A 13521-nucleotide genomic window follows, 5' to 3' on the forward strand; every position below is an offset into this window, starting at 1 on the left:
TCTTCTCTACGCCCCATGGCAAAATGTGTAGAATTAACCCAAAAATCCCTGTCGGGGGCCTCTTCAAAAATGTTTTGCCCGTAAGGTGAGGGTGGGCACCCCCAATAAAGTTTCGCTTATGGCCCCAAAAGGATCGGGCTAGCTCTGACGGCATGTGTGGGTATGCATACCCACGAGCCACTGCGGCCCCTCATGATCACTTCAGATTTTTTTTTGTGGCCCCCGCCCCCATCAAAGGTGCCGATCCCTTTGTATTGTAAACTACTTCCTTTCTGTAAATGTGATTGTGCACTCAAATAATTGACTCCTGACAGTATGTAAATAGTTACATTGTATGTTCGTGTCGTCAGGTCGGCTAGTATTTGTAATGTGATCCTGCCTTGTGCGTTGTATATTGTGAAATAATAAAAAGTGCCGATCCCTGCTCTAGCAGATTCAGGGATTGATTTTAAGTCAAATCAAACATTATTTGTCACATGCGCCGTATACAACAGGTGTAGACTTTACCGTGAAATGCTTACTTACAAGCCCTTAACCAACAGTGCAGTTCAAAGAGTTAAAATATTTACCAAGTAGACTACAATAAGTAATAATAAAAAGTAACACAATAAGAATCACAATAACGAGTTTATATACAGGCGGCACGGGTACCGAGTCAGTGTGCGGGGCTACACGTTAGTTGAGGTAATTTATACGTGTAGGTGGGGGTGAAGTGACTATGCATAGATCATAAACAGCGAGTAGCAGCAATTGACCCCACTTCCCTTTAGTACATGTGAATTTGTACGGTGGCGATTTTATTAATTGTTCAGCAGTCTTATGGCTTGGGGGTAGAAGCTGTTGAGAAGCCTTTTGGTCCTAGACTTGGTGCTCCGGTACCGCTTGCCATGCGGTAGCAGAGAAAACAGTCTATAACTTGGGTGACTGGAGTCTCTGACAATTTAATGGCTTTCCTCTGACACCGCCTATTGTATAGGTCCTGGATGGCAAGGGAGCTTGGCCCCAGTGATGTATTGGGCCGTTCGCACTACCCTCTGTAGTGCCTTACGGTCAGATTCCGAGCAAAATGTGTTGTGGTGCCCTCTTCACGACTGTCTTGGTATGTTTGGACCATGATAGTTTGTTTGTAAATTGGACACCAAGGAGCTTAACTCTCGACCCGCTCCACTACATTCCCGTCGATGTTAATAGGGGCCTGTTCGGCCCACCTTTTCCTGTAGTCCATGATGAGCTCCTTTTGTCTTGCTCACATTGAGGGAGAGGTTGTTGTCCTGGCACCACAATGCCAGTTCTCTGACCTTCTCCCGAAAGGCAGTCTCATCGTTGTCGGTGATCAGGCTACCACTGTTGTGTCGTCAGCAAACTTAATGATGGTGTTGGAGTCGTGCTTGGCCACGCAGTCGTGGGTGAATAGGGAATACAGGAGGGACTAAGTACACACCTCTGAGGGGCCCCAGTGTGAAGGATCAGTGTGGCTGACGTCGGTAAGTCACATCCATTGTTGCCTACTCTTACCACCTGGGGGCGGCCCGTCAGTAATTCCAGGATCCAGTTGCAGAGGGAGGTGCTTAGTCCCAGAGTTCTTAGCTTAGTGATGAGCTTCGTGGGCACTATAGTGTTGAACGCTGAGCTGTAGACAATGAACAGCATTCTCACATAGGTGTTATTTTTGTCCAGGTGAGAAAGGGCCGTGTGGAGTGCGATTGAGATTGCATCATCTGTGGATCTGTTGGGCTGGTATGCGAATTGGAGTGGGTCTAGGGTGTTCGGGAGGATGCTGTTGTGAGCCATGACCACCCTTTCAAAGCACTTCATGGCTACCGACGTGAGTGCCATGGGACGGTAATAATTTAGGCAGGGTACCTTCGCTTCCTTGGGCACAGGGACTATGGTGGTCTGCTTGAAACATGTTGGTATTACAGACTCTGTCAGGGAGAGGTTGAAAATGTCAGTGAAGACACTTGACAGTTTGTCCGCGCATGCTTTGAGTGCACGTCCTGGTAATCCATCTGGCCTAGCGGCTTTGTGACTGTTGACATGTTTAAAGGTTTTGTTCACATCGGCTACCGAGAGCGTTATCACAGTCCTCCAGAACAGCTGGCGCTCTCGAGTGTGCTTCAGTGTTGCTTGCCTCGAAGCGAGCATAAAAGGCATTTAGCTCGTCTCATAGGCTCGCGTCACTGGGCAGCTCACGTCTCAGTTTCCCTTTGTAGTCTGTAATAGTTTAAGCCCTGCTACATCCGACGAGCGTCGGAGCCGGTGTAGTAGGATTCAATCTTAATCCTGTATTGACGCTTTGTTTGTTTGATGGTTCGTCTGAGGGCATAGCGGTATTTATTATAAGCGTCCGGTTTAGTCTCCTGCTCCTTGAAAGATGCAGCTCTAGCCTTTAGCTCGATGCAGATGTTGCCTGTAATCCATGGCTTCTGGTTGGGATATCTACGTACAGTCACTGTGGGAACGACGTCGTCGATGCACTTATTGATGAAGCCGATGACTGAGGTGGTGTATTCCTCAATGCCATTGGATGAATCCCGGAACATATTCCAGTCTGTGCTAGCAAAACAGTCCTGTAGTGTAGCATCTGCGTCATCTGACCACTTCCATATTGAGCGAGTCACTGGTACTTCCTACTTTAGTTTTTGCTTGTATGCAGGAGGATATAATTATGCTCCGATTTGCCAAATGGAGGGCGGGGGAGAGCTTTGAATGCATCTGTGTGTGGAGTAAAGGTCTAGGAATTCTTTCTCTCTGGTTGCACATGTGACATGCTGGTGTAAATTTGGTAGAACAGATTTAAGTTTGCCTGCATTAAAGTCGCCGGCCACTAGGAGCGCCGCTTTTGGGTGAGCATTTTCTTTGCATATGGCCTTATAGAGTTGGTTGAGAGTGCCAGCTTCGTTCTGTGGTGGCAAATAGATGGCTACGAATGATATAGAGGAGAACTCTCTTTGTAGATAGTGTGGTCTACAGCTTGTCATAAGGTACTCTACCTCAGGTGAGCACTATCTAGAGACTTCTTTAATATTAGACATCGCGCACCAGCTGTTATTGACAAAGACACACACCCCCACCCATCGTCTTACCAGAGGTTGCGTCTGTTCTGCGGGTGCATGGAAAATCCCACTAGCTCTATATTGTCCGTATCAACGTTCAGCAACGTCTCGGTGAAACATAAGATGTTTTTGATGTCCCATTGGTAGAGTAATCTTAATCGTAGGTCGTCAATTTTATTTTCCAATGATTGCACGTTAGCAAGAAGAACGGATGGCAGTGGGAGTTTACTCGCTCGCCTACGGATCTTCAGAAGGCTGCCTGATCTGCTGCCCCTTTTCCTGTATCTTTTCTGCACGCAAAAGGCATGGATCTGGGGCTGTTCCAGTGAAAGCAGGATATCCTTCTCGTCGGACTCGTTAAAGAAAAAAGTTTCTTCCAGTCTGCGGTGAGTAATCGCAGTTCTGATGTCCAGAAGTTATTTTCAGTCATAAGAGACGGTAGCATCAACATTATGTACACAATAAGTAAAAAAATAAGTTACGCAAAAAAAACTAAACAAAATTGCGTAATTGGTTGGGAGAATGTAAAACATCAGCCTTGTTCTTCGGCGCCATCTCATTTTATAGCCTACTTTATCAAAGTAATTTAAAACAATGAATAGATGTTTTTTTTTTACAAAAATCCCTTTGTCATACATGGACAAGATTTAATGAGATTAAAGGCCAGTTCGTAAAGATTTCAGGAAGCCAAGCTAGAGCCCTGTCCGATGTTCATGAGTGGGGGCTGAAGCTTGATCAAGAGAGACTTTTAGAAAATATGCTAATTCTCTAACACTAAGCATTTTACACTTTTAAGGAAAGTGAAATCTTAGTAATTTTATCATTTGATTGTACTATATTTAGAAAGCATATTTTAAATTCTTATTCATACCGTTTTGTTGAATAGGAAATAAAGTATGTCATATAAAAAAAAATATTTTTATCATAATATACTGTGTACTTCAGCTTGTGTCCTCAAAAGTAACTACACCTCAGCAATGTATAACTATTTTTACCAGAAAGGTGAGATTTTTGTCTTTCTTGGCACATGCAGCATTACTAGTTATAGTTTATGGCCCTCGTGATAAATAATAACTTTTGGGATTACAACTTAGTTATATCTAGAAAAGGCTCTTGTCACATGTAATTTACAATAACGCTGGTTTCAACAGAGATCTCTTCACAAGTACATTAGACGTTTCCTGTGTGGTGTGGGGTGGGGATGCGATTTAGTGATATCTGTTCGTCGACAAAGCAAGACATGGTCACAATGGCAGGTAAGTCATTTAGTTCATTCCTATAACATGACACATACTTTTTCAGTTTATATTTGAACGTACATTTAGTTTTTCTACAACACATTGGTCGTTATTCACACAGGCTCATTATGATTCAAAAACAGCTCTCATTTGTCCTGACATTTATTCAATGAGTTTTATAAATTCATGAATGCTATGGAATCAATGCTCTATCACATTAAGTCAAGCATGCATTTCAAAGACTTTTGGATATCACTGCAAGTCATGCACTGGAAAAAATATAATCATTTATAATGAAATGTAATGTATAATGTAGTAAGAAAGAAAAGGATCTTACTCATTCCCATCAAGTATTACCATAAGGGGTATTGCTGTAATACCTTTTGAGGAAACCAAACTGTGCAGACACTATACCAATGCATTTTGCCAAAGGAGAAAATAAATTGTCCATTTAGCTCTTACTATTTTTCTATACTATCCATTTTTATTCAAGAAAGTGTAACCGTTTACCAACAAAACAAGTCTGATCTTCTTTTCAGACCCAAATACCTCATACCTTTTGATTGTGGAGGACTTTGGTGAATTCTTCAACTACGGTGAATTCTTCAACTACACTGACTTCAACACAACTTATGTGCTTGACGAAAACACCCTAACCTGCGATTCTTCCCCCATTTCCTCTGGTGTGACAGTCGTCTTATGTGCCTTATACATCCTCATCTTGCTCTTGGCCATTCCTGGGAACCTGGTGGTGGGGCTGGTGATAGCCTCCAGCAAGCACCCACTGTCTCCCTCTGACTTATACCTCCTCCACCTGGCTGTTGCCGACTTCCTGTTGGCTCTCACCCTCCCTTTCTGGGCCGCTTCTGTCACCGTGGGCTGGGTGTTTGGTGACGCCATGTGCAAACTAGTCAGTGTCTTCCAAGAGGTCAGCTTCTATGCCAGCATCCTGTTTTTGACCTGTATCAGCGTGGACCGTTACCTGGTGATCGTGCGAGCCATGGAGGCGTCCAAGGCTGCTCGTCGCCGAGAGGTCAGCTGGGGCACCTGTGCCGCTGTCTGGCTCGTGGGCGGCCTGCTGTCCCTGCCCGGTCTCTTCAACCACGTCTTCCTCGTACGCAGCACAGAGCAGATGACATGCACCGAGGGTTAYGACCCAGGCAGCGCTGAGGCATTGCGGCTGGTCATACGGGTTCTCGGGCACATGTTAGGGTTTCTACTCCCTTTGACCGTAATGGTGGTGTGCTATGGTGTGATTGTGGCTCGACTCCTGCGGACCCGGGGCGGTTTCCAGAGGAACAGGGCCATGAGGGTGATTGTTGCGCTGGTTTTGGCCTTTCTGCTGTGCTGGATGCCCTACCACCTGGTGGTGATGGCGGACACCCTATTCCGGGCAAAAGTGGTGAGGTACGGGTGCCGAGAGAGGAGTGCTGTGGACACCGCCATGTTCGCCACCCAGAGTCTGGGCCTGCTGCACAGCTGCGTCAACCCGGTTCTGTATGCCTTTGTCGGGGAGAAGTTTAGGAGGAGGCTGCTCCAGATGCTCCAGAAAGCGGGTGTGATGGAGCAGCGAGCGTCGTTGACCAGGGCCAGCAGATACTTCTCTCAGACCTCGGAGGCCACCTCCACATTCATGTGATCTTAAAATGTGTGTTTTACCCCTGATTTATAAGAAGAATCAATGAGTCATGATGAGGACTCCGGTGCTATGCTGTGGGTGTGCAGGAATACGCCCACATAAATATCAACAAACTGGAATTTTAAAACTGCCTTACTTGAGACCACATTTGTCTTTACATGTGTTATTGTATTAACTCAATGCATCGAATGTTTGCGAAAAGGAAGTGTAACGCCCCTGGCGGGTATTGAACGTATGTCTCCCAGCATGTAGGCAAACCTGCTAACCACTGCTCCAATAAATCTGTACCATTTTGGGGGATATAGTAACAGGCCTACGTAGGCAAGGTCCATGACATTATTTTCTATTCATAAACATTGTTTAGGGACAATTCTGAAAATAATAAGTATGTCAAAAATATTGACATAACAAACTTGGCGATGCCATACATATGCATGTTTTCCGTTCTAAATCAGACCTTTCATAAAACTGCGTGTGTGAATTCACCTTTTTTTGTTGACAATAGCGCCCTTTTTTGCTGTATAATATGGAACTATTGAAATTAGTTTCTAAAAGAAAGAGCAGTGGCACATTTTGATGACACTCCTGTAGAGGTGTGGGCAGAATGTTTTAATATTTTAGTGACTTTTTTTCAAACTAAATATGCATGCTATCAAATATAGCAGGTGCCAAACACTTGATTGATTGTACATTAGAAACATCTTAAGTGAAATTCTACAGCCCACACTTCTACAGTATGCAAAATACAAAATGTTCATCATTTTGTTAATCAATAGATGATGTTTCTATCTCCTGCCTTGGTTTAGTCTCTGATATTAAAGAGGCTATTACCTTGTGCTCCTATTGCACAGCAATACTGTAGCCAATACCCATACTGTCAAATATTTAACATAAGCTACCAGTCTATTTACTGTGTTGGCAGAATGCTTTAATCTTTTGCATTAACTTATGCTGTATTTGGCAAAGTACTGAATGTTTCTGAAAAAGAAAATGATGTCAAATTGTTGTGGACCTGTCAATATAATGTTTTAATTTAATGTTTTGTAATGACTTTCCCCCAAACCTAATATGCTGGACTGTCAGCAAATTGTCTAGGCTACTCAAAAACAAATAATTGAATTATTCAAAAAATTAAACACAGATTTTTGCTCTTCTCACTAACTGCAAATGGCTGCAACTTATGTTTAAGTATGTTGTGACACATGTATGGTCATATTTTTGCCGTTTTTATTTCATTTTGTTATTTTATGGGGCCATGCCTTGTCAATTTTTAGGCCGTCTAGGTATTTGCATTTAAATTAATGTGTATGAGTGCTGTGACATCAAATGGGCGCGTTAGTGAGGTCTTGGAGGTTTCTTCTTCAATCTTGTAGAATGCCTACTACTGAACACCACTAACGTTTCTCCATCAATCTATCCTGTTAATTCAGGTATGTAATGTGCAATATGTTGCGGTAACATGGTTATTTACATAGTCCATGAGTTTAGTGACGTTTAAAGGAGGGAATATTAATCGAGTGAAAAACTTGTTGGTATGTTCCCCATTGTAAGTAATGAAGGTTGGCTAGGTTGCTAATGGTTTACATGGAAGGGATTAGATGGCACCCAAACTTTTTTTGTACTTTTTTTCAACAGTGTTTTAGCTCTTGTTTTATTTTCTAGGAACGAAGGCAGTTTAGTTCAAGGAATATATGCGATGTGACGTTAAAATGTGTTAAACTGTTGATATCTGTTAAAAAAAATAAAAAAATTAATTTGCTTTATGCTAACCAAATGTACATTTGAAGTCGGAAGTTTACATCCAATTTTTCAACCACTCCACAAATGTCTTAACACACTATAGTTTTGGAAAGTCGGTTAGGACATCTACTTTGTGCATAGTTCTTATGGATCCCTTCGCGCGCCAATCCCTTTAGCGGGATCGATTTGACAACACCCAGTGAAATTGCAGCGCGCCAAATTCAAAAACCAAAATACTCATAAGAATTCATAAAAGATACTAAAGATTAACTTCTTGTTAAACCAGTTGCAGTGTCAGATTTCAAAAAGGCTTTACGGCGAAAGCAGACCATGCGATTATCTGAGGACAGCGCCCAGCATACCAACACATGAAAATCAGATTTCAACCAGGCAGGTGCAACATAAAAGTCAGAAATAACGATATAATTCATGCCTTACCTTTGAAGATCTTCTTCTGTTGGCACTCCAAAATGTCCCATAAACATCACAAATGGTCCTTTTTGTTCGATTAAATTGCTTCTTTATATCCCCAAAATGTCCATTTATTTGGCGCGTTTGATTCAGAAAAACACCGGTTCCAACTCGCCCAACATGCCTACAAAGTATCTAATAAGTTACCTGTAAACTTTGTCCAAAAATTTCAAACAACTTTCCTAATCCAACTTTAGGAATTTTAAAACGTAAATAATCAATAAAATTTAAGACGGAATATACTGTGTTCAATAGCGGATAAAATGAGTTCCAGGTCGTGCGCACCAAACGAAAGTACACTTGGCTTGACACTCAAAGGAAATGGCTACTTCTTAATTTCCCAAAGGAAAAACATCAACCAATTTCTAAAGACTGTTGACATCTAGTGGAAGCCATAGGAACTGCAAGCATATTTCTATTAAAAAGGGATTGCAATAGAAACCTAATGGAAAACAGATTGAGCTCCAATTTCTTTTTCTCTGGATGGATTGTGCTCGGGGTTTCACCTCCCAAATCAGTTCTGTTATACTCACAGACATTATTCAAACAGTTTTAGAAACTTCAGTGTTTTCTATCCAAATCTACTAATAATATGCATATCCTAGCTTCTGGGCCTGAGTAGCAGGCAGTTTACTTTGGGAATGCTTTTCAACCGRACGTGAAAATACTGCCCCCTAGCCCAAAGAGGCTTTAGGACATCTACTTTGTGCATGACACAAGTAATTTTTCCAACAATTGTTTACAGACAGATTATTTCACTTAGAATTCACTGTATCACAATTCTAATGGGTCAGAAGTTTACATACACTAAGTTGACTGTGCCTTTAAACATCTTGAAAAATTCCAGAAAATGATGTCATGGCTTTAGAAGCTTCTGATGGGCTAATTGACATAATTTGAGTCAATTGGAGGTGTACTTGTGGATGTATTTCAAGGCCTACCTTCAAACTCAGTGCCTCTTTGCTTGACATCATGGGAAAATCAAAAGAAATCAGCCGAGATTTCAGAAAAATTATTGTAGACCTCCACAAGTCTGGTTCATCCTTGGGAGCAATTTCCAAATGCCTGAAGGTACCACGTTCTCCTGTACAAACAATAGTACGCAAGTATAAACACCATGGGACCACGCAGCCGTCATACCGCTCAGGAAGGAGATGCGTTCTGTCTCCTAGAGATGAACGTACTTTGGTGCGAAAAGTGCAAATCAATCCCAGAACCACAGCAAAGGACCTTGTGAAGATGCTGAAGGAACAGGTACAAAAGTATCTATATCCACAGTAAAAATGAGTCCTATATCGACAACCTGAAAGGCTGTTCAGCAAGGAAGAAGCCACTGCTCCAAAACCACCATAAAAAAGCCAGACTACAGTTTGCAACTGCACATGGGGACAAAGATCGTACTTTTTGGAGAAATGTCCTCTGGTCTGATGAAACAAAAATAGAACTATTTGGCCATTATGACCATCGTTATGTTTGGAGGAAAAAGGGGGATGCTTGCAAGCCGAAGAACACCATCCGAACCATGGAGCACAGGGGTGGCAGCATCATGTTGTGGGGGTGCTTTGCTGCAGGAGGGACTGGTGCACTTCACAAAATAGATGGCATCACGAGGAATTAAAATGATTTGGATATTTTGAAGCAACATCTCAAGACATCAGTCAGGAAGTTAAAGCTTGGTTGCAAATGGGTCTTCCAAATGGACAATAACCCCAAGCATACTTCCAAAGTTGTGGCAAAATGGCTTAAGGACAACAAAGTCAAGGTATTGGAGTGGCCATCAAAAAGCCCTGACCTCAATCCTATAGAACATTTGTGGGGAGAACTAAAAAATCGTGTGCGAGCAAGGAGGCCTACAAACCTGACTCGGTTACACCAGCTCTGTCAGGAGGAATGGGCCAAAATTCACCCAATTTATTGTTGGAAGGCTACCCAAAACATTTGACCCAAGTTAAACAATTTAAACGCAATGCTATACTAATGCAATGCTATACTAATTTAGTGTATGTAAACTTCTGACCCACTGGGAATGTGATGAAAGAAATAAAAGCTGAAATGAATCACTTTCTACTATTATTCTGACATTTCACATTCTTAAAATAAAGTGGTGATCCTAACTGACCTAAAACAGGGAATTTTTACTAGGATTAAATGTCAGGAATTGTGAAACTGAGTTTAAATGTATTTGGCTAAAGGTGTATGTAAACTTCCGACTTCAACTGTAGCTTTGCTAAGCGCTAGCGTGTTTCAGCTATTGTTGGCTTGTTTAGCACAGGCGTCCAGTCATTTGTAGCTTTTGAAAATTGACAAGTTTCTTTTGATGTTATGGTACAATTTCATGGTTTTACATGCCAAATAGATTTTGTTGCTACATGCTAAATACTAGGCTCAGATTATATGCATTATTGATTTGACCATTAGTGAAAGGTAATGTGTTTGAATGTATAGATGTATGGCGATAGTTTTTTGAACTTGTGACTTTTTTTATTTTATTATACTGGATTATGGAATTTAATGACTTAATACTACAATGCAATTGGAATTGATTTTGACAACAAAGATTAACAAAAGATAACAATATTTGTATAAATCGTGTAGAATGCCTATTACTGTGCTTCTACACCTGCATTGCTTGCTGTATGGGGTTTTAGGCTGGGTTTCTGTACAGCACTGAGATATCAGCTGATGTAAGAAGGGCTATATAAATAAATTTGATTTGATACTGAAAACCACTCGCGTTTCTCCATCTCAGCATTCTATCCTGTTAATTCAGGTTTATTTTCTGCTGATCACATCTCAGTTCGAGGTGTGTAACCTCGTCCGGGATCGGTGCCACCTTCAGGAGGTAGCTGATCCAGAGATCCATAAACCAGGGAAGGCGTGACTGGAGCGAGAGGGATACGAGTGGGTGACTAAGCAGTGGCAGGTGACCAGTGTGAAAGGGGATCCTGGCAGAGAGAGTGCAGCACTACGTATCTGAAGTGTTTGGAAGTGTGCATCATGTCCGACAATGAAAGGGAGGGACTGGTCTGGGCCATTAAGAAAAGGTTGTCTACGCTGACATCTGAAGTTTTCCAGTTGGCTGAAAGTCTTGGTGCGTTACCAGAGCTTGACCCAGCTAAGTTAAACAAGGATGACGAGGAAGGTTGTTTTGACTGTGTGAATTCATGTTTTAATGGGAATTTTAATGTTTGTGCTTTTCTTAGAAATGTGTAATGTGCTGTTCTATAAACCAATTTCTGTGTTCATGCAAGTGGCTGACTGAACGAATCCTCACTATCGTTAGCTGCAATTTGGCAGTACGCCAAGACCTTGTTTTGAGAACAAAATATATCTCACTTTTAAGGTCTCAGCTTATAGAGAAGAGTCCTTGTGCGGTATTGGTCTGTCACATGTTGTGAACCAGTATTGGTCGGTCACATGAATGAAACACAAAACGGTAATGATTAATTAATTATGCTAAATCATGCAAATATAACTTGTCTGTGTATAGCCGTGTATAAGACAACTGCTGGGATTGCATAAGTAGAGCTTCTGTTTGACATGTGTACTATGGGGCATTAAGTGTGTTGAAACCTCTCCAGTGCGCTGACAATAAACAATGATTGATTTAAGATTGACTTCGAGTGTTCCCGTGTTAAGATTTCCACAATTTGGCATCAAGAACAGAATGATCTGATTCTGCCTGCGGAGCTTTCCAGTGGGAGTCTGTAAGGAAAACCGGTGTTATTACAATAGGTTATTATGATCTGAGATGATAATAATATACAACTTGCACACCCACATGTAGACRTACGTACATAAGTGGGGGGGAAAGTATTCTGAGGAATATGGATAATTTGAGGTATAAGGTTAAAGCATTGTACAGGACTTGACTTACCAATAAAAATATAAACGCTTAGAATATATCCTCCACCCTGGTAATGCATTTTGAAATAAACCCCATACCCTGTTAAATAGAACTAATGAATGTTGAACATGATTTTCTGTATTTACCTACTCAACTGTTTTAAAGTGTTAGGTAGAGACTTATTATGGACAGAGCATGCCATCTACTGGGGATTGAGACAGTGCCAACCCAGTTAATAAGTATTGATCCCTCCACAGCATTACATATGAATCTTAAAATGGACATTTTAATAAATATTGAAACAGAAAGTGAATATCCAACAGATTGGTAATGAAAACAATGCCTTCCAATATGGAGAAAGTTATCATGTTTGTTTTAAACCTTGCAATAGGGGTAAAAGCAGAATGTTTTTTTAGTGGTCTGTGTGTATAAGTAGTAGATTGAGAAGGTATTCCTTTTGGGAATAAGGGAGTCCTAGATGAAGGAAGCAGGTTTATGGAGACTAGTAAAAGTAACAAAGTGTCATCATATAGTCATGCTGATACTAAACTCAAAGTCCTGACTTCAGAGTCTGGAAAGGCTGTTTTAATGTCAACACGATGCCTTGATAATGACGGGGGGCTGTGCTTTTACTAGTTAGTTCTGCTCTTTGTCTTTCTCCGTCAAACAACCACGAGCACCACCCCCTTTCATTACTACTGTTGGATTTTCAAATCCAAACAACGAGGTCTCAACCCCCCAGGATAAAAAATATTTGAGAGACTTAATGTGTCCACTCAATTTCTGAGCAAATATTGCATTAACAACCAGCCTCCTTTCCAGACAAATGAGTAAGCTTTTCCTCGCTGTGTTGTTGCTTCAGCCAGGCTAGTCATCATATCCCCCATTTGTACTAAATACTTACTTGCCTGCTTGCAATACAATATTTTTACCACTAGAAAATGCTAGGTCTAAAGTTTGCGTGGAGGAAAGGACATTCTCACGGCAAGTTCAGTTTTTATAAATGCCAACTTTGTGTGAACTGGCGCATGCATGTTTTGGGGTATATTTTGTACGTACACAACGTTTTTAAGTGAGGCCCTGGGAGAGGAGTGACCTCTTTTTTTGCCTTTGAAAAAACTCATTTTATCTTGCAATTGTATAATGAATATAGTTTGTGTCAGTGCCGTTTAAGATGAGGGAGGATTTGTTTTATGAGCATGGCCTTATATCTATTGCAGCATATTGGATGACTGTCATTCATATTCCATTCACCCAGTTCAATGTAACAGCAATAGGATTAAGCTACTACATGATACTCAAATTTTTCCTATACCCATCACGAGGTTGCTATGAATGGAAGTTTACAACGTATGTGCACACAGGTCGAGAGAAAGATTTGAGGTGACATAGTGACACATGGACAGACAGTGACACATTCAATACTTCCTTGCACACTCTTGCCTGCATCTAGCTGATCTATGGTGTAATTATTAGTCCAACACTTGCAAACGATAGTATCTATTGGACAAATTCAGGTATGTTTATCCC

The 13521-nt window shown here is 41.4% G+C and overlaps 1 protein-coding gene across 1 annotated transcript; it reads left to right on the forward strand.

Annotated features, from left to right (window-relative positions):
• The first annotated feature begins 799 nt into the window (after positions 1-799).
• On the forward strand, positions 800-11761 carry LOC111959383 (C-X-C chemokine receptor type 2-like). Its single transcript, XM_023980892.2, has 2 exons — positions 800-4312; positions 4834-11761. Exons 1-2 carry the CDS (start codon positions 4258-4260, stop codon positions 5931-5933), a joined length of 1155 nt encoding a protein of 384 aa, XP_023836660.1. The 5' UTR covers positions 800-4257; the 3' UTR covers positions 5934-11761.
• Positions 11762-13521: the final 1760 nt, after the last annotated feature.

This window comes from Salvelinus sp. IW2-2015, linkage group LG36, assembly GCF_002910315.2.
Source record: "Salvelinus sp. IW2-2015 linkage group LG36, ASM291031v2, whole genome shotgun sequence".
Classification (NCBI taxonomy): Eukaryota; Metazoa; Chordata; class Actinopteri; order Salmoniformes; family Salmonidae; genus Salvelinus; species Salvelinus sp. IW2-2015.